This window comes from Cydia splendana, chromosome 27 (genome assembly GCF_910591565.1).
Source record: "Cydia splendana chromosome 27, ilCydSple1.2, whole genome shotgun sequence".
Lineage (NCBI taxonomy): Eukaryota > Metazoa > Arthropoda > Insecta > Lepidoptera > Tortricidae > Cydia > Cydia splendana.
This window is the reverse complement of record NC_085986.1, coordinates 4,894,068-4,912,072: the sequence shown is the minus strand read 5'-3', so window position 1 is coordinate 4,912,072 and position 18,005 is coordinate 4,894,068. Positions and strand designations below refer to the sequence as shown.

The window sequence follows — 18,005 nt, the reverse complement described above, 5'->3', positions numbered from 1 at the left end:
TTAATTTCTACTATTTTATGTCCAGACATCGTAAATTTTATAGCATTTTTGGTGCAGCGGAGTGGTATTAAGAGCTGTTTCCCACTGACGTCCAGTTTTTTGCGAGTACGGTTTTTTGCAGGATCCCGTTTTAGTAGTATAGATGCTAATATAGTAACTTTCACACGAGGATTCCGTTTGCGGGATCCTGCATGCATACTACAGAAAACTGGATCCTGCAAAAAACCGTTAGGGTAAATCATTAATCATTAGGGTTGAAATTGTTTATACCAATTCCGTTAACACCACTCCGCTGCACCTAAAATGCTATAAAATTTACGATGTCTGTTCATGTCGCGCTATAACCCATAATTTGTGATGTACAGGATACTACGAGCAGCTGTCGCGGCCGGGGCCGGAGATGCTCATCGCCAAGCAGAACGCGTTGGCGGCGCATACGCAACTGTGTAAGTTCATATTACTAAACAGGGGATTCCAATAGGGGGTATTACTGCAATGTTCTGCCGTAAGAGTGCAGCACTAGCGCCTCTAGTACACGATAGAGTAATTTAACTGTGCCTTTAACTGTTATTTGACAAGTATTCACAGACAATAAAATATGCCATTGATGCATCAAGGCCGTCTCTTAACAAGGGTCAACGCGAAAAATCGAAATTTAGTTATCTGCCTCTTTATCGCTCGAATATGCAAGAGTGATAGAGAGGTTAGATAACGAAATTTCGATTTTCTTGTTTCGCGGTAGACCCCCAGATTGTGGTAGTATCGCCCCCAGTACGCAGAGTTTCGCGTAATATTCCCTATTTCAATCATTTATTTCCAAGAATATGGTACGGTTGAAAGTTTTAATTTACGACCCATTTTGTACCTTATCAGCTTATCACAGTGACTATCAATATGAAAGTCGTTAGAGACCTCATACTATAGGTCTCGTGCATGAACTATAGGGGGCAGCATAGGAGCCGTTAGATTTTTGGCGCGAGGCGTAAATGTGTCGTTTATGCTTCCGATGTAGCCCACAAGATGGCAGAACCTACTATGCACAAGGAAACGTACCGTCGAGAACGGTAGATGGTAGCACTTGCTTTGGCAATGTACATGTGCACATATGTTTTCGATTCAGGCCACAAGATGGCAGACCCTCCAACGCGCACTATTCATAAAATTTGAAGAAGCTTAACCCATTGACAGTCCAATATTAACCTTCGTACATTCGGACTAGGTTCACGATGACGCGCCGCGCACGATAGGCATAGCATTAGAAATACAGAATATTGCAGCCACACTAGCGTCTCCCTAGCGTCGGCGTCTATTAAACTCTATGGCTGCTGCTCGACGCAGCGTTGGCGCAACTGCGCACCGACGCCATTTTCCATAGCGCTGACTATACGCCGACGCTCAAAAGACTCTAGTGTGGTGGTGGTAATTCTACAGCTAATTAAATGTAATACGCCTCAAATCTACAGCTAATTAGATATAATACGCGAATAAATGTAGTTTTTAAGTTACTGTAATATTTTTTTGTAATATCACCTTGTTCTGCAGGGCAAAATACAATGAAGAGACCATTCTTCTATAGCGAAAGCCCACACTACAACGGCCCGCCGTTACTGCATAGATACGAGGTAACATATTACCAAATACATATATAACTTCGTATAAGACGTATAAAGTCTAAGGAAAAAACGTGCCTCGGAATTCAAGTAAAAGTTTTTCTCGAATAGATGCCGCACACACCTTTAGCCTATCCTCAGCTAGATGGCGTGGCGACACCGTTTCATATTTAACAATTTTAACACATAGATATCAGTGAATGAACATGGATCAAAATGATATAAAAATAATGAAATCATTTATTTATTATTTTTGATAACTTTATGCGTTTTCATTTTGAGTTTTAGTCATGTGTCGATAGATGGCAGTAAATTTACAGTGACTACAAAATTTACAATGACAGGACCCCTCTATACTATCTATTCTTTTTGATACTACTAATGCATTACTATACTCTGTATCTTTAGGTACTTAAATAAAAGTAAACAAATAATTTGTAGTATAGTGTAAACAACATTATTTGCGGTATTTGACCTCTGTCACTCACAACAGCAATACTACGTAAAATGTCTTGCACATCGAAATCACAAAGGAAAACAACTGCACTGCGAACGTTTACGTTCTACGTCTTTTTTTTTTAATTTTAGGGTTGGCCGGACACCACCGTTATGAATCGGTAGTCGTCTAAGTAAATCGATATGAATTTTTCATTTTTCTTTTAATACAAATAAGGAAAAGGTGGATAATTAACTGTAAATATGGATATATTTATCGTCACTTAACAGACAACAAATTTGACACAGAAATAACATAAATAAACTTTAAAATAGATCCCCAGTTAGTTTCAATTTTGACAATGGGTGCGACCTACTCGGTCGGTGTATTAAATGCATTTAGCTTGCGGGAAAACCATATAATTCTAGCTTTATTTAAATCTCAAATAAAAATTCATTATACGTCACAATTCGATACCTCAGTCTACGTGCCATCCAATCGTAATCGCTTGCTGTGACAATCGATTTGCGTTAGTTACATCTCTATATACGTCAGTCATAATGTGTCAAATACCGCAAATAATGTTGTTTATACTATAATAGTTGTAACATTTGTTGATTAACCAACCAAATACAAAACCGCCTGGATCTGTCACTGAACGAACTGACTTTAACCTACATTATTTGATCATGTAATGTTTTCATCTACCCTCAACTGGCTTAAGAAGCCATTTGAGTGTAGATTATGTTTACTCTTTTTAGGGTTCCGTACCCAAAGGGTAAAAAACGTTTGACCCTATTACTAAGACTCCGCTGTCCGTCCGTCCGTCCGTCTGTCACCAGGCTGTATCTCATGAACCGTGATAGTCAGATAGTTGAAATTTTCACAGATGATGTATTTCTGTTGCCGCTATAACAACAAATACTAAAAAGTACGGTACCCTCGGTGGGCGAGTCCGACTCGCTCTTGTCCGGTTTTTTTAAATACCTAAAGATACAGACTATATCTTAGAGGATATAACCAAACGGAGTAGCCATTAACAGGCGTTCCCCTCTGTCGAAAATAGGCGGCCAATGGTCATACACATTGTATGGACTGACGTTTATCTGACATGGCTATTTTTACCTTACGTGCCCCTCCCCCGCAAAAATCGGCAGACTGTTTTGTACCGAAAATTACAGACAAGGCGTCTCCGGTTGGTTATATCCTCTAAGGTTACTATAGATATTTCAATTGTAACACATTTCATTATCAATTTGTCACACTAGTGCGGTAAGGTAGCACCATATGTACTGTAAAAAATGCTTCTTTGGGATAAACTTATTAAATTAATAATAATAATTTACTTTCCAGGATATACCAAGAATCCTCCAGTGAGTAACATTCCAAGGCGACGGTGAATAATAAATATATTATAATATAAAGTTAATAATAATTGTAAAACTATGTTCTCTTAAAGACGATAATCTCTCGGTTTTCTTTTGTAATAATATATTTTTTATCGTGTTGAAGATAAATATCGTGGCTACAGTCCTTTATTTAGTTAATAATTAAAATTTACAACATCAGATTTTTATGTTGAATGCTCAAATACTACATATTTTCCAAAAAAGACCATATTTTACAAACTTGACAATTGTCATCTGACAATGATAATTTGCCGAAAAATTTTGCCAAACTGTCATTGTCATGAAACGTTTTGGCAAATTGACAAAACGTGAAATGTGACACATGTCAAAAAATTCGTGTTACACTAATCTAATACTGAATACAGATGTAGTGCAAAATTATTTTCCATCGTATTTTCTCGGAAATCTTCGTATTTGTCATGCTACTTTAGTTAACCTCAGTACTTTTAGGACCTAAACTGACTGAAACAGCAAGGCATGTTCGTAAGTTTCCGTGAAAATGTGGTAGAAAATAATTTTGCACTACATCTGTATATATCATCGTAAACACTGTTAACTAATCATAAATGTTATTCGATGTTATATTAGTCTAAACGAGTAAATTTACATAGATTTCAAAAATTATTACAATAAAGGACTGTAGACCCAAAAGTCACTCTAAGCAATCTAATATAATATAAACGTTGAAAATTGTACAAATTACATTAAAAATGATGGCATTTTTCCCTTATGTATCAGTACAGATGTAGTGCATAATTATTATCCATTGTATTTTCACGGAAACGTACGAACGTGTCTTGCTATTTCAGTCAGACTCGGTACAAAAAGTACTGAAAATACGATGAAAAACAATTATGCACTACAACTGTATGGAACTACGTACAATAATTACGGATTACGAATGAATTTTTAATCATGAACACACTTATGTTTAGTTTTTCATGGAGATACTAAAAAGTACTCAATATAAATATAAGGCTCTAAGGCCTGATAATAGTTAAAATTCATATTGTAAAAGTAGGAAACGTTATCATTTTAAAATATTTCATATGACTATGACATAACGCTGCAGTGAACGTTAAGATACAAATCAGAAAACAGGTTTTATATGAAAGGAAAAGAGTTTTAAGGTATTGTAAATCTTCATGAGGCACCTAACACCTTCAAAAAAAAAACATTTGTGATTTTTTAGAATATTGGCTCCCATTTTATCAATTACACTGAAAATTCAGGCCAAAAAGTAACTTCTGTCACTAGGTGGAAGTGACATTTCTAGTGTCAGATGACAATTGTCAGGTTGGCAAAATAAAGGCCTGTTATTCTGACAAAACTGTGTGTACTTTATCGGAAAAGAATCAGTATTTTCTGAACTCTTAACACAGCTGCAGCATTTTTTTTACCAAATTGACTCAATCATCTCTGTGTGATAAATTTCTATTTGATTTAATCAAATTATATTTTTCATCAAATCAAATTATTCAGAGACATGTATATTATTTTGTTTGTTATGTAATTTTTTTTATATTATGTTTGATTTATTTAAAAAAAAATAAAATATATTTATGTAACGCGATAATAGTTTAGTTATAATATTATAGTTACCAGTAAGTCGATGGATATGCCATTATATAAAAGTCATTTATACTTAACTGAGATACCGTCATACAATTGTAGGTATGATTGAATAGATTGAAAAAACTACGGTCTCTTGTCATTATGGCAAAATAACTAATTCGCCAGTCACCTCAAGATAAAATATTAAAATCTAAATTTATACGGCTACCAGCTAATAAAATTTTGACAAGAGCCCGTTTTATTCAGATGTCAATGTTTGATATCAAATCATGAAAGATATTTACAAAGACAACATAACTGACTAATTAGAACTGGGGACCTACCCAACATGACAATCGTTAATCGAAATTTAAATAGCTTATGGAAATAGTCATGTGATTTTTCGCAGCAACTATCATCCCGATAGATTTTTACTTTTCGTTCGGCGTTTGTCAACGTGACAAAAGTGACGTTCGCTTTTGTCCACGTCTACTCATCGTCACGTAATTGCGTGATAATAGGGGCTGTCCATAAATTACGTCATCGATTTTTGACGATTTTCGACCCCCCCCCCTAACATCATCCAAAAATCATGCTTCGAATGACCCCGTTTCCTCCTACGTCATGCTACCATCATCCGATGTCCAGACCCCCCCCCCCCTAATTTGAAATGACGTAATTTATGAATAGCCCCATAAGTGTTCGTCTCATTCAGACGTGCGGTGTTCAAAAATGACGTTCGCTTTATCGTGACGTTACGTTATACTCCCGCAGATATGATTTGCAGAGGTGACAATGACAATTTTGACAATTGTCAATCGCTAACTACAGTGCGGTTGCTATGTCATCTTTGCAAATTGTACAAATGTCATATATATTGTCAAGTTGGTGAATTGTAAAGATTGTTGACAACTGTCATGTTTGCAAAATTGTCAGTTGTGTTGTATTTGTAATACAGTCAGTACCAATAATAACACTAACTACTCAGCAAAAGTTTCAACCATTATCTAAACGCTTTACAAAAAAAAGTAGTTTGTCAAAGGACTGACACATAGATCTATTTGTAAAGGTACCAGAGGATGGTAGATACATTTGCTGCGTTGTTAAATGTGGCATTCCAGCACAGAAGGGCCCTTAAGCTTCAAGTGCAATAAGTATCTGGAATTTCCACAGAAATTCTATTAGGCCTTATCAATACACCTTATAAAACAAAGTCCCCCGCCGCGTCTGTCTGTGTATATGTATGTCCGCGATAAATTCAAAAACTGAATGGATTTTCAAGCGGTTTTCACAAAAAATAGAGTGATTCTTGAGGAAGGTTTGAGTGTATAATTTTAGGTTTTGTGTAACCCGTGCGAAGTCGGGGCGCGTTTATTGCAGATGACGCATAAGGACCCTTCTTTGCTGGAAAGCCACATCATTGATGCTGAATGTACCCTTGTGGAGTGCCAATCGTATACAGTGACTCGTTAAAGGGCATTTCTATTTAAAATTGTACTCCCATTTTAGATTTTGGAATTTTTATATTATTTCCACTCAGAATCACGAGCTCCTTCGATCCTAATACAAGAAAAAAAGTGTCCCCAAAATTTCATACAATTTTGTTGTCCGTTTTGTTACGGTCGTAGAAGGTTGTATTGAAAACCGTAACCAAACGAACCAAAAATTTTGGGGACACGCTTTTTCTCAGTAAAAATGGAAAAAGCTCGTGGTTTTGAGTAGAAATAATATAAAAATTACCAAAAATATTGGTGTAACTTTAAATAGAAATGCCCAAAAAGTGGATAGACTGGAGTGATATTGATCGAATTTACAAGCGGATACGGTATCGTAGGTGTAAGGTACATTATGTTGCGTCACAACACTCGTTTGGTAATGAATATGCCTTTATTCGACTATAGACCAAAATTAAACCATCGTTGAGAGCAAAAAGTAATAGGGTAGTTCGCCAGTAACTGGTCACTTTTAGTAACTGGCCACCCCAAACCAAAAATGAATTCTATCCACCTATAAATAGAATACATTTTAGCATAAGGTGGCCAGTGATTGAAAGCTGGCCAGTTATTAAAACCTTATACTAAAATGAATTCTGTTTATATGTGAATAGAATTCATTTTTAGTTTAGGGTGGCCAGTTACTGGCGATTTACCCTAAAAAATCGTAAAAATAATCCCGTTCAAAATGGTAACGCGTACATTGGCCATTTTATTTAAGTTGTACTACACTTTTATACCACGTCGGTATACAAGCATACGGCCTGCCTGATGGTAAACAGTCACCGTAGCCAGGACGCCTGCAGTTCCAAAGGTGTTCACACTTTTCTTTAGGTTTGGAATTTTTTATGTTATTTCTATTCAGAATCACGAGCTCTTTCGATCCTAATACGAGAAAAAAAGTGTCCCAAGGTTTTTATTTCCATTCGGTTACCATTTTTCATAGGCTTCTGTAACGGTATGGTGGGACGGGTAACGGAATAATAAAATATAAATAAATATTAGGGGACATCTTACACAGATCAACCTAGCCCCAAACTAAGCAAAGCTTGTACTATGGGTGCTAAGCGACGATATACATACTTATATAGATAAATACATATTTATATACATAGAAAACAGCCATGACTCAGGAACAAATATTAGTGTTCATCACACAAATAAATGCCCCTACTGGGATTCGAACCCAGGACCATCGGCTTCGCAGGCAGGGTCACTATCCACTAGGCCAGACCGGTCGTCATTGAAGGAATGGAAGGATCGAAACATTATTTGGGAAAGTTTCTCCTACTAGAATCCAAAGAGCTCGTGATTCTGAGTGGAAAAAATATAGCAAAATTCCAAATGTGAAGTATAGTGTATAATTTTAAATAAAATGCACATACGTCTGTAATCTATAGGCTACGGTGCCCGCTTACTATTGAACGCGTAGAATTATTTGCCACCATTGTCGCTTAAAATAATAAAGATACTTAACTACCAATTTGTGGTCTATAGTCGAAAAGGAATTTATTTCAAAAAATCTTGCCAAAGTTTGACTAAAAAAAATACACGCATACTTTAGCGTGTCGGTCGTGATGGCTTAAATAGGTTTGAAATATAAAATTATCTTTTCCAAAGATATTAAGTACTAGCCTATCTATCAATCGAGCTACCGAAGTTTACCCTATTATAGCGAATATTTATATATAATTCAGTAGGACTAGCACAAGACTGGCGCGACAGTATCTCGCCCGTGAGACTACCCGCCCCTCTCTAATTAATAATTAAAAACCGGACATGCGAGTCGGACTCGCCCACCGAGGGTTCCGTACTTTTTAGTATTTGTTATAGCGGCAACAGAAATACATCATCTGTGAAAATTTCAACTGCCTATCACGGTTCATGAGATACCGCCTGGTGACAGACAGACGGACGGACAGCGGAGTCTTAGTAATAAGGTCCCGTTTTTATCCTTTGTGTACGGAACTCTAAAAAGAGGTAGTCTATCTCGCGGGCGAGATACTGTCGCGCCACTCCTGTGCTAGGACTACAGGTAGAGGCCCCAAAAGGCATAAACACGAATAACACTTTAGAAATATTCGCTGAAGTACGGTATGCTTTGGTAGCTCAGTAGTTGTACCTCGTTTTTTAGCATTAGAAAAAAGGTAAACAATCTTGACGTGTCTGTTGAAAAATATGTCACAGCAAATATGTTACAATTATAGAACGAGGACATTATATTCTTTTGGTTTCATAAGTAAAAGTTACTACCGTAGAACACTATAACATTGCCCTTTCAACATAACTTTGCCCACCGCGTCACAGTTCAGTACACGCGAAATAAAAGTAATTAAAGATACACTTTCTGAAGAAAGCTAAGAAAGTGTATCTGTGACTAGTTTTACTGAACTGTGACGCGGTGGGCAAAGTTATGTAGAAAGGGCAATGTTATAGTGTGTTACGGTATTTTTAAAAGCGTTTTCCATTAAAAAGACATGTCAAGATTGTTTACCTTTTCTCTAATGCTAAAAAAACAAGGTATGCCGGTGGGCCTGTTCTATAGTTCGTATTTCATCATATACGGTGAATTTACTATTAAAATTGTTACTTTCTATCATGTGAAACTAATATCAAAATCTCGTTATTAAAAAAAACCCCATTAAACCAATCGAAATTAAACTTTCGTGAGACATATTTTAAACTGTTTAGACGACAACGGTTTCACACACTTGAATTGTGCACTGAAGTGCAGCCGCCGCGAGCACTTGAGCTTGAGGAAGGACCCCCAACGGGCCCGAAACATGTCGCCAATAGCGACTATAAATTCAAGTGAGTGAAACCGTTGTCGTCTAAACAGCATTTAACTGATTTGCAAGACCGAAGTGATCCCATAAGTGTTCCGTGAACAAAGTTTTGTATGGAACACTAAAAGTGAAAAGTGTGAAGTTTATATTTCAGACCTATCTCCTTAAGGCCACTTGCACCATTCCACTTACCCGGGTTAACCGGTTAAACCTGGAGTTACCTTGGTTACCAGTACAATTTGACACTGGGTTAACGGTTTAACCGGTTAACCCCGGATTTGTAGTATGGTGCAAATGGTCCTTAGTGTGACATTCGACTTTATATATTTTTGTTTGGTGCTCGTAATATTAGTTTTCTTTCCGAATTGTCTGCATTTTTCATAGTTGTTAATGATCGAGTACAATCTTTCTGGAATATTGTCGCGCACAGTAGGAAGATCGCTAGAGTATGTAGCAACGTTTAAGATAAAATATTGGGGGTCGAAAGTGACACGGGTTCGAATTTAACCCCTGGGGATTGAAGTGATCCCCAAATTTTATCCAATTATAATTGTTATACTTTTAAGAAATTTAGGGATCGAAAAGACCTCCAAAATTATTTTGGGGGTCGAAAAAGACCCTAAACAAATTTACCTAATTTTGTTATTTTTGGGTGAAATTTGCGGGTCGTGTAACCCCTTTTTATTTACCATATTATTAGTAGGTTAAGGAAGGTGGGTAGATATTTTTGAATAATGCAAGAGCGTGCATTTGAAGACCGGAGTCTTGTATCTATTATAATTATAAATAAATCGGAAAGATATTTATATTGAGAAATATATATTTTGAATTTTATATAAGCGGGATGGACCGGGATTTTTTGTGTTGTGCAATTTGTTTTCTTATGTTTTGAAATAAAAAATATATACATGTGACTGTTTTTGTAGCGCCCATAGGCTAAGTTGGCGCTAACCATCGGGCGATCTGTATGCTTGTTCGCAACCTAGTGGTGGTGTAAATAAAATCTGTACGTCATAAATGAAATTATTTCGAGCATTGACTCTAAATAGAATTTCTCAATAAAAAAGTGAAATGTTTGTGAACATTTTAATGTTATTCGTGTATAATAAACGTGAGAAAACAATTTGCACCTGCCAGTGGATCTTTTAAGGTTAACTTATAGATATTATGGTTCCAAACAAATTTCAATTAATAGGTATTGAAATCTAGTGTGGTCAAAATACGTTTTCGAGCAAGGGAAACCTTTTTCGCATATAAAGACTTTTTTTGTCATAAAAATGTAATTAAAATTGCCGTTATTGACAACCGATAACTTGTTTAAAAACTTCACATGAGTCAGTATCAAAATTAAATGTTTTAATAACAATACCAAACCGTTGTATAAGTGCATATTAATCTAAAAAATATTTTTCTATTGTTTTTAATTTGGGGATTGAAACGACCCCCAAAATCCTTTTGGGGATCGAAAGAGACCCCAAACCATTTAAGTTAACTATAAATCTATGGGATAGCCTTAAAACTACTGGCGTTGTGCGCTCTTTACTGACCAAAGCTGTGAAATTCGATGCAAAGATCGTTAATTATAAATAATATTATGAATACACACATTTTATTTACAGATAATACGCAGGTTAAACTTTAAATAATGTTGTTATAATATTGAGCTGGCTGAAAATAATAGCGTACTTTTTCTTGTCTATGACTATTTTTTTTATTTTTTTTCTTGTCAGAAGTCGAGAAGATTAGATTATATATTAAATAAAATGTGTGTATGGGTCTCGGTTCATATACCAATCGGCTCACTCGGACAAATATTGCTTAGTTACTTAGCGTAATAAAATGTGACGTTCCACGGTTAAGGTACCTTATGGCGGTTGGCGCTTACGCTATTATTAACGCCGCTCCAATATTATTGCGGCGCTATGCGACGTAAGCGCCAGCCGCCATAAGGTACCTTTTGCCGTGGAACGTCACATATATTTGTCTTATTTTTTATATTACCTATTCACGCTTGGCTGTGATTTTAGAACTTACTAGTATTTTTATGTCTTTTTTTTATTCATGTATCAACACTATACCAATGACTAAGAAAAATTTGTTCCCTAATTTGACAGCTGAAATAAATGGCGCTGTACCGCGCCAGATTTTGTGGTCTGGATTGTCAAATGTCAACTTTTGACAGTTACCGCATAATGTACAGAACCGTCCAGCGCGGTCTACATCAGCTGTCAAATTCGAAGCACGAATTACCCTTGGACTAAACATCATAACTACAATCAAATAATGTCGTTCAGTCACCATCAGATACATGGGTGCGGCCTGCGGATGCTCAAAAGTATCTGAACACTCAATCTAGCGCCTTGACAATAGAGGCGTGTTCAGATATTTGTGTGCATCTCGGGCGCTTCGATATATCTGATGGCGTCTGTACATACTTATATATAAATAGGCCGAAAGGGTTGGTATTTAAATTCAATAATTGTGACGTCTCACGTAACTTATGGCGGCAGGCGCTTACGTTGTTATTCACGACGCTCCTATACGGATACAGCTACGTGTCGTAAGCGCCAACCGCCATAAGGTACCTTTACCCGTGGGACGTCACATATGTCGTAACTTTTGATAACTTTTTTATTTAGGTACTTTTTTTTTCTATATTTGGTGTTAGTGGCCCGTTTGTATATGAATCGTGTAGGATAGGAGGAATAGAGTAAAGGATGCTAGAAATACAATCTTTTGTTTATATATTTTTTACAGCAGTGGCCATTTTCAAATAAAATAAGTGGAAAAATTGTTTTCGAGTTTCATTGGTTACCTACCCTTCGAAAAAGTTTTAATTAGATTTCGATTAACCTTTTGGACGCCAATGACCGATATATCCGCACCGCAGGTTCAACGCCAAAGACCGATTAATCGGTCACAGACCACAGAGCAACATAGACCTACGTGCATAAAGTTCAATTTCAGTTTTGACACTTCGGTGACGTGGTGTCTGAGTGACAGCTTTTGTGTTTGACACGGCGTCGAAAAGGTTAACCACCAATTAGGGCCATTCGGCAATAACTGGCCACTGTTTAATAACTAGCCACCTTATACAAAAAATAAATTATATTCGCCTATAAACAGAATTCGTTTTAGAATGAGGTGGCTAGTTATTGAATGGTGGCCAGTTATTGCCACCTTATACATACTAAAATGAATTCTGTTGTTTGTTGCTTCTGTTGTGTGTGTCGCTTTCGTAAAAACTATAGTGCCCACGCCAATTCCTTGGATTCGTTGCCAAGCGGACCACAGGCTCCCATGAGCCGTGGCAAAATGCCGAGGAAGATGATTACTAAAATAAATTCTGTTTATAGGTGAATAGAATTATTTTTTATTAGGTGGCCAGTTATTGACGATTTACCCTATTTCGTTGTCAACCGGATTTAGACCAGATTTCTAGTCAACTTTTTTTTTCAAAAACGATTTTATTCTGCTCTATACTTACAGCTCAACTGGTTTGAACCCAAAATAGTTGACTACCACATCCATACGGAAGGTTAATGTTGGAAAAATCTTCACCCTAAAGGCCTGCGCAAACCGGCGGAGCGCAGCGCACACCACTTTAAAATTATCAATGTATTTTATACCCTATTTAAATTATTTTATACCTTCAGGTATAAATTTAAATGCTTTGACTCCGACCTCGGAGCATCACGGAGGATTGTTACTCCGCGGCATCGAGGCGCACGCTAGAGGATACCGCGGCGGTAGGCGCCGGTGATCTGTGGCGCCGGCATTCCGCGGCATCCCCCGGCATGCGCTGAGGCCTCCCGAGTGCGCCGGAGTAGCGCCGGGACGACGGGGAAGAACTCGTGCACACTAGTCCCTAATCCCTTGTGATAGATTACACGCGGCGGCATCCCCCGGCCTGCGCCGAAGTGCTCCCTGGTGCGCCAGCCGCCAGCGCTTGGGCTGGCGGGCGCTCGCGGTATCGCGGGGGATTTTACCTCGCCGGTGTGCGCTGCGCGGCGTATATCCTCCTCGGTGATCTGCGCTGCGCTCCGCCGGTTTGACCTGGCCATAATGCAATTCAATGTTATATATTTGTGACGTTCCATCGGTAAAGGTACCTTAATCACGGTTGGTGCTTACGTTGCATATGATTTTATTAGTATTGGAGCGTCGCCGACCGCCATAAGGTACCTGTACCCTGTACCCGAGGAACGTCACATGTATTTACTGACATGGGACACAAAGTGGTAAAAACATCACCATTTAATATGCACACTAGCTGTATGCAGGGGTCAGAGACCACGGGCATGAATATTCCCTTTTTATTTGGTTTACATTTAAATAATCGGGCGGCATAATTATGTAGTGGTCAAAGACATTTCGTAGTTTTAAAAATAATACTTAAAAACATATCAGTAGTCTTCAGAGGCGGATTTAGAAATTAGTAAACACAAATTACAGCCATTTAGCATTGACTGAGTATGACAATTAATTTCATAATTAAATATACAGAGGTACCTACTACAATACAAATACTGAAATAAGTCCAGACCCCGTTATCAGTGGTGAAATTTTATTGAAATGCAAAGGGTTGGCACTCACTCCCCCACCGTGCGGGTAAAATTCTGCAAGCTATTGGGTAAAAGTACGCATGTGGAGTAATTGTTCGCATCAAGAAAATTTCAATGGAATTGTCAATAAAATGAAGTTTAACGAATATTTATGAAATAGTCTGATCAATATCCACGTACTAATTTAAGAATATTAAATAACTATTAATACTTTACTTAAGATATTGAATAGTGCTTGATTATTGGATCAAAACTTGACTTAAATAAACTATAGAGGTCATAAAATTATACATCAATAATGCGACGTGTGTCGAACTGCATTCGCTTTGCGTCCGCAGCTCACGTGGTTCCAAAATATTGATCAGACAATATCATAAATATTCGTTAAACTTTATTTTATTAACAATTCCATTGAAATTTTCTTGATGCGAACATTTACCCTACATGCGTACTTTTACCCAATAGCTTGCGGAATTTTACCCGCACGGTGGGGGAGTGAGTGCCAACCCTTGCATTTCAATAAAATTTCACCACTGATAACGGGGTCTGGAAATAACTACAGCTTAAATCTAAAATAGGCCCTTGAGGCCGAGTAGATAACTACAAAAATCTCCTCTTGGGCTCCCCGACCATAAATGGCAAATATTTCAAAAGATAGGCCCTTTCATATAACGTCGAGCAAACGCACAACGTATCAACATTGCGATACAACGAGGAAATGCCACCAGCATCCTTGGTACAATGCAATGCCTCAAGGGCCTATTTTAGATTTAACCTAGTTATTAATTTTGTTTAGTATTCTTACAGTTACTGTATTAGCTCTGTAAGAATATACATATATCTATTATGTAAATAAATGACTTATCACCAATAAAAAAACCAGGATTATATATTCTGCTTCGCAAAGGTCACTGCCAACGCGTGGTCTAAGAACAATTATCAACCATATCACATTGTATAAAGCACCTTTAAACTTATAAAAAGTTTACGTATAAAAGCAATGCAGCAAAATATCAGTCAGGTCATAGCTGACTAGTATTTTCCGCAAGAACCTACAGTTAAGTTTTTATTTCTAATTCATCAGTCATCAACTAAGGTTCCGTTACTTTTTACATATTCAATAAGACTAAGAATATAAATTAAAAGTCAAAAGTCAGTCAATTACACAAATATAACTAGCGGCCGGTGTTTGAACACCCCTGCCTCGATTCCTTGGTGTACCCACATTAGTTCGGATTGACAGTTGCTCCTGAACCATTGTTTGTAACGGTAGTGTCCAAAATAAATATTGTGAGTACCTAGTTTATTTCATTATTCAACGTGTAGCAAAATTGTGTTTTTAGATTTGTCCGATCCATAGTTACACGTATACCTATTTAGAATTAAAGTGTGCGTGTGTGTATTAATTCAGATTAGCGCGTTATTGGCTACCTTTTTTGAGATAAAACAGTTTTATTTTCGTGTTTCTAAAAAAAATTTCACGATTAAAGTCCTATGGTCCAGAACTAGCTCAAATATCTTGATACACCTAAATGTAACTAATTACCTATTTACTTAGTTCTTAGGTAACATAATTTTGTAAATGGCAAAAACACCTAGAAAAATACTAAAGAACAATACACTAACACTATATGGATCTCTATGATTCGAATTAAATAGATAATTGAATTGAATATGGGTATTGGTAATTTAATTTAATTAATTGTTGAACATGTGGACCATTTTTGTAGTATTGGACTTTTTTGTGTGGTTTTTATGGTAAATGTTTTTTTTTAAATAGCTTAGTTTGTGGCCCATTGCTGGGCAAAGGCCTCCCCTTTCTTCCGCGACTCATCACGGTTTGGTGCATGCTCCCGCCAGTCGCTGCAAAATTATGATTAATTTATTATTTTGCAAAAAATGTTTCATATCTGGCCATTTTTCTTAATGTTGACCCGGTAGACCCAGCTGATCCCATATAGGTACCTAAGGGCAGCTTAGGGGTGGAACCGTGGGGTCCTACTCGTAGCTCGTAGTAGGCACAAATTACTTTAATGTAATTTGCATTAGGTATTCAGTCACCTGCAATAATATGTTACTCATCGAAGGCCGCAAATTATCTGACACGATCTTATTTGTAGAGCCTAAGAGCGTGTCACATATTTTTGCGGCCTTCGAAGAGTAACATATTATTGCAGGTGACTGTAGGTACCTCGTAGGTACATATGAAGCTACTTTACTGCACTAGTGCGATAATTAGCACATCACGCAATGTCGAAAATTAAATTCGATTTCAAAACAAATGAAATGAAATTATTTCGTTCCCTATTGATTTCAAATTCAAATAATTAAATGCCATTTTTTTATGGTGGGCCTTATTAAGAGAACAGCAACATCCGGGATTTTTTTGCATAGACCGTGCATTTTTCACTCAGTACTAATTCAAAATCAAAATGCCGCTACTTCCTATATAGTGCAACGGCACTTACGACGTTTTATAAACCAGACGGAGGTTATAACATAATAAGCAATTTGTACGAAGTGCGCGCGCGACCTTAGAATTGTGGCCATAAAATTAAACATTATACTTGTATGAAGGCTTTAATCTAACTGTTTCACAAAGGATGAGATCTTTTGTTGACTAATACAAAGATCCCATTAAAATGTATGCACAGTCCATGAATTTAATATGTCCTGTGAGTTCAGATATATTCGGAATTTTCATTTAGCAAAGTAAATCCAATACAAATCAGCTCCGGCTTGCCTATGAATATTTTTGACGTGCCGTGCCGCAACTGCTGGTAGGCATAGTTCGTTTTTTAGCATTAGAAAAAGACTACGCGATCTTGACGTGTCTTTTAATTAAAAAACGCTTTTTAAAAATCAGTAATTATTACTTATAAAATCAAAAGAATGTAAATAATCGTATATGATTCATAATTGTTACATATTTGCCGTGACTTATTTTTCAAAAGTGTTTTTCTATAAAAAAATACGTCAATATTGTTTACCTTTATATAGTAACAGCACCAGTCATGGGACATTTAAGAGGAAATTTGGAGTATTTATGATATTTCCCTTGTACATGTAAATGGTCTTCCGCTTAGCGTGTTAAAAGATGAAAGTCCTATCCGCCTTTCATGTTTTAGGCGTGTTGTATCAAAGATACTGCAATGAGTTTCCACATAATTAACAAATTAAAACTATGTTTTTTTTCTCCAGTCATGGACACCAAAGCTCCAGTAATGGGCCCCCGGTAATGGACGTGGATCCAGTAATGGGCCCCCGATAATGGACATTGCTCTATCAGTATACAATTTTGAAATGGGGAATAAGTTATGGCAAAAAGATCAATTTTTGGTATAAGCTTTTATCGCTGAATGTATTTTTCTTTCCACAGACAATTATTATTGTATTAGATTCATCGAGACAATTCTAATATACCCAAACACAATTAGTTAGGGTTTATTGCGATAAAGTTCCGATGGCCACCTCCTGTCTCCATCATCAGATCAAGTCCATGTTATCATAATATTGCATTATCATCCGATTTGCATACTTAATTACGTACTTACACAAAATTTCAACTGAATCGGAAATCGAAAAGTGGGTCAAATTCACCTACCAAGATTTGACCCACACTAACTAACAAGGCAAGTTAAATAAAAGTTTGGAAAAACGATATTAATTTATCCTAAGTCCGAGAATACCTCCTGGTGACATATTTCGTTACTACATTTTACTTCTGTATTGTTTAAAACATGAAATTATGGCATGGCAAGCATCATTATGTCAATTATCCCATCATAGGAGGTATGCAGTTTTACAGCTCCTATAATGGGATTGGGCCAAATACCACTATTTTTTTACATCTGTGGAGTCACAACATAGTGTGTTGTATACCTTATCTCATGGTAAATGCAATTAACAAAACACATTCTAGTTTTCATCATGTATTAATTAATTAAAATTTAATAAATTAACTCACCTCTCTTAGCGAAGTTGTTAAGAATTTTTAGTGATATTTTTTTTCAGTGGCACGACAACTTTTGGGTTGACGCACATTTCTTAAAAAATAACCGAATTTAATAAAAATTTAAACATAATCAGCTCTAGGACTCTTATTTATGATAAAAATATATCCAGTGTTTATAAACTACTTTTATATACTTA

The 18,005-nt window shown here is 36.7% G+C and overlaps 2 protein-coding genes and 1 long non-coding RNA gene across 3 annotated transcripts in view; 2 read left to right on the top strand and 1 right to left on the bottom strand.

Moving 5' to 3' along the window:
- LOC134803733 (uncharacterized) overlaps positions 1 to 3,602 on the top strand; it is a 31,327-nt gene extending 27,725 nt beyond the window's left edge. Inside the window, exons 9-11 of the mRNA XM_063776550.1 lie at positions 366 to 446; positions 1,543 to 1,622; positions 3,400 to 3,602. Of these exons, the coding sequence (XP_063632620.1) occupies positions 366 to 446; positions 1,543 to 1,622; positions 3,400 to 3,423 (185 nt within the window). The 3' untranslated portion in view covers positions 3,424 to 3,602. The remainder of the gene's footprint in view (positions 1 to 365; positions 447 to 1,542; positions 1,623 to 3,399) is intronic.
- LOC134803830 (uncharacterized) overlaps positions 1 to 18,005 on the bottom strand; it is a 180,380-nt gene that overhangs the window by 112,741 nt on the left and 49,634 nt on the right. The window lies entirely within an intron of this gene.
- LOC134803720 (fatty acyl-CoA reductase wat-like) overlaps positions 15,080 to 18,005 on the top strand; it is a 47,753-nt gene continuing 44,827 nt past the window's right edge. The window contains exon 1 of the mRNA XM_063776529.1: positions 15,080 to 15,143. The gene's annotated coding sequence lies outside the window, so the exon portion shown is untranslated. The remainder of the gene's footprint in view (positions 15,144 to 18,005) is intronic.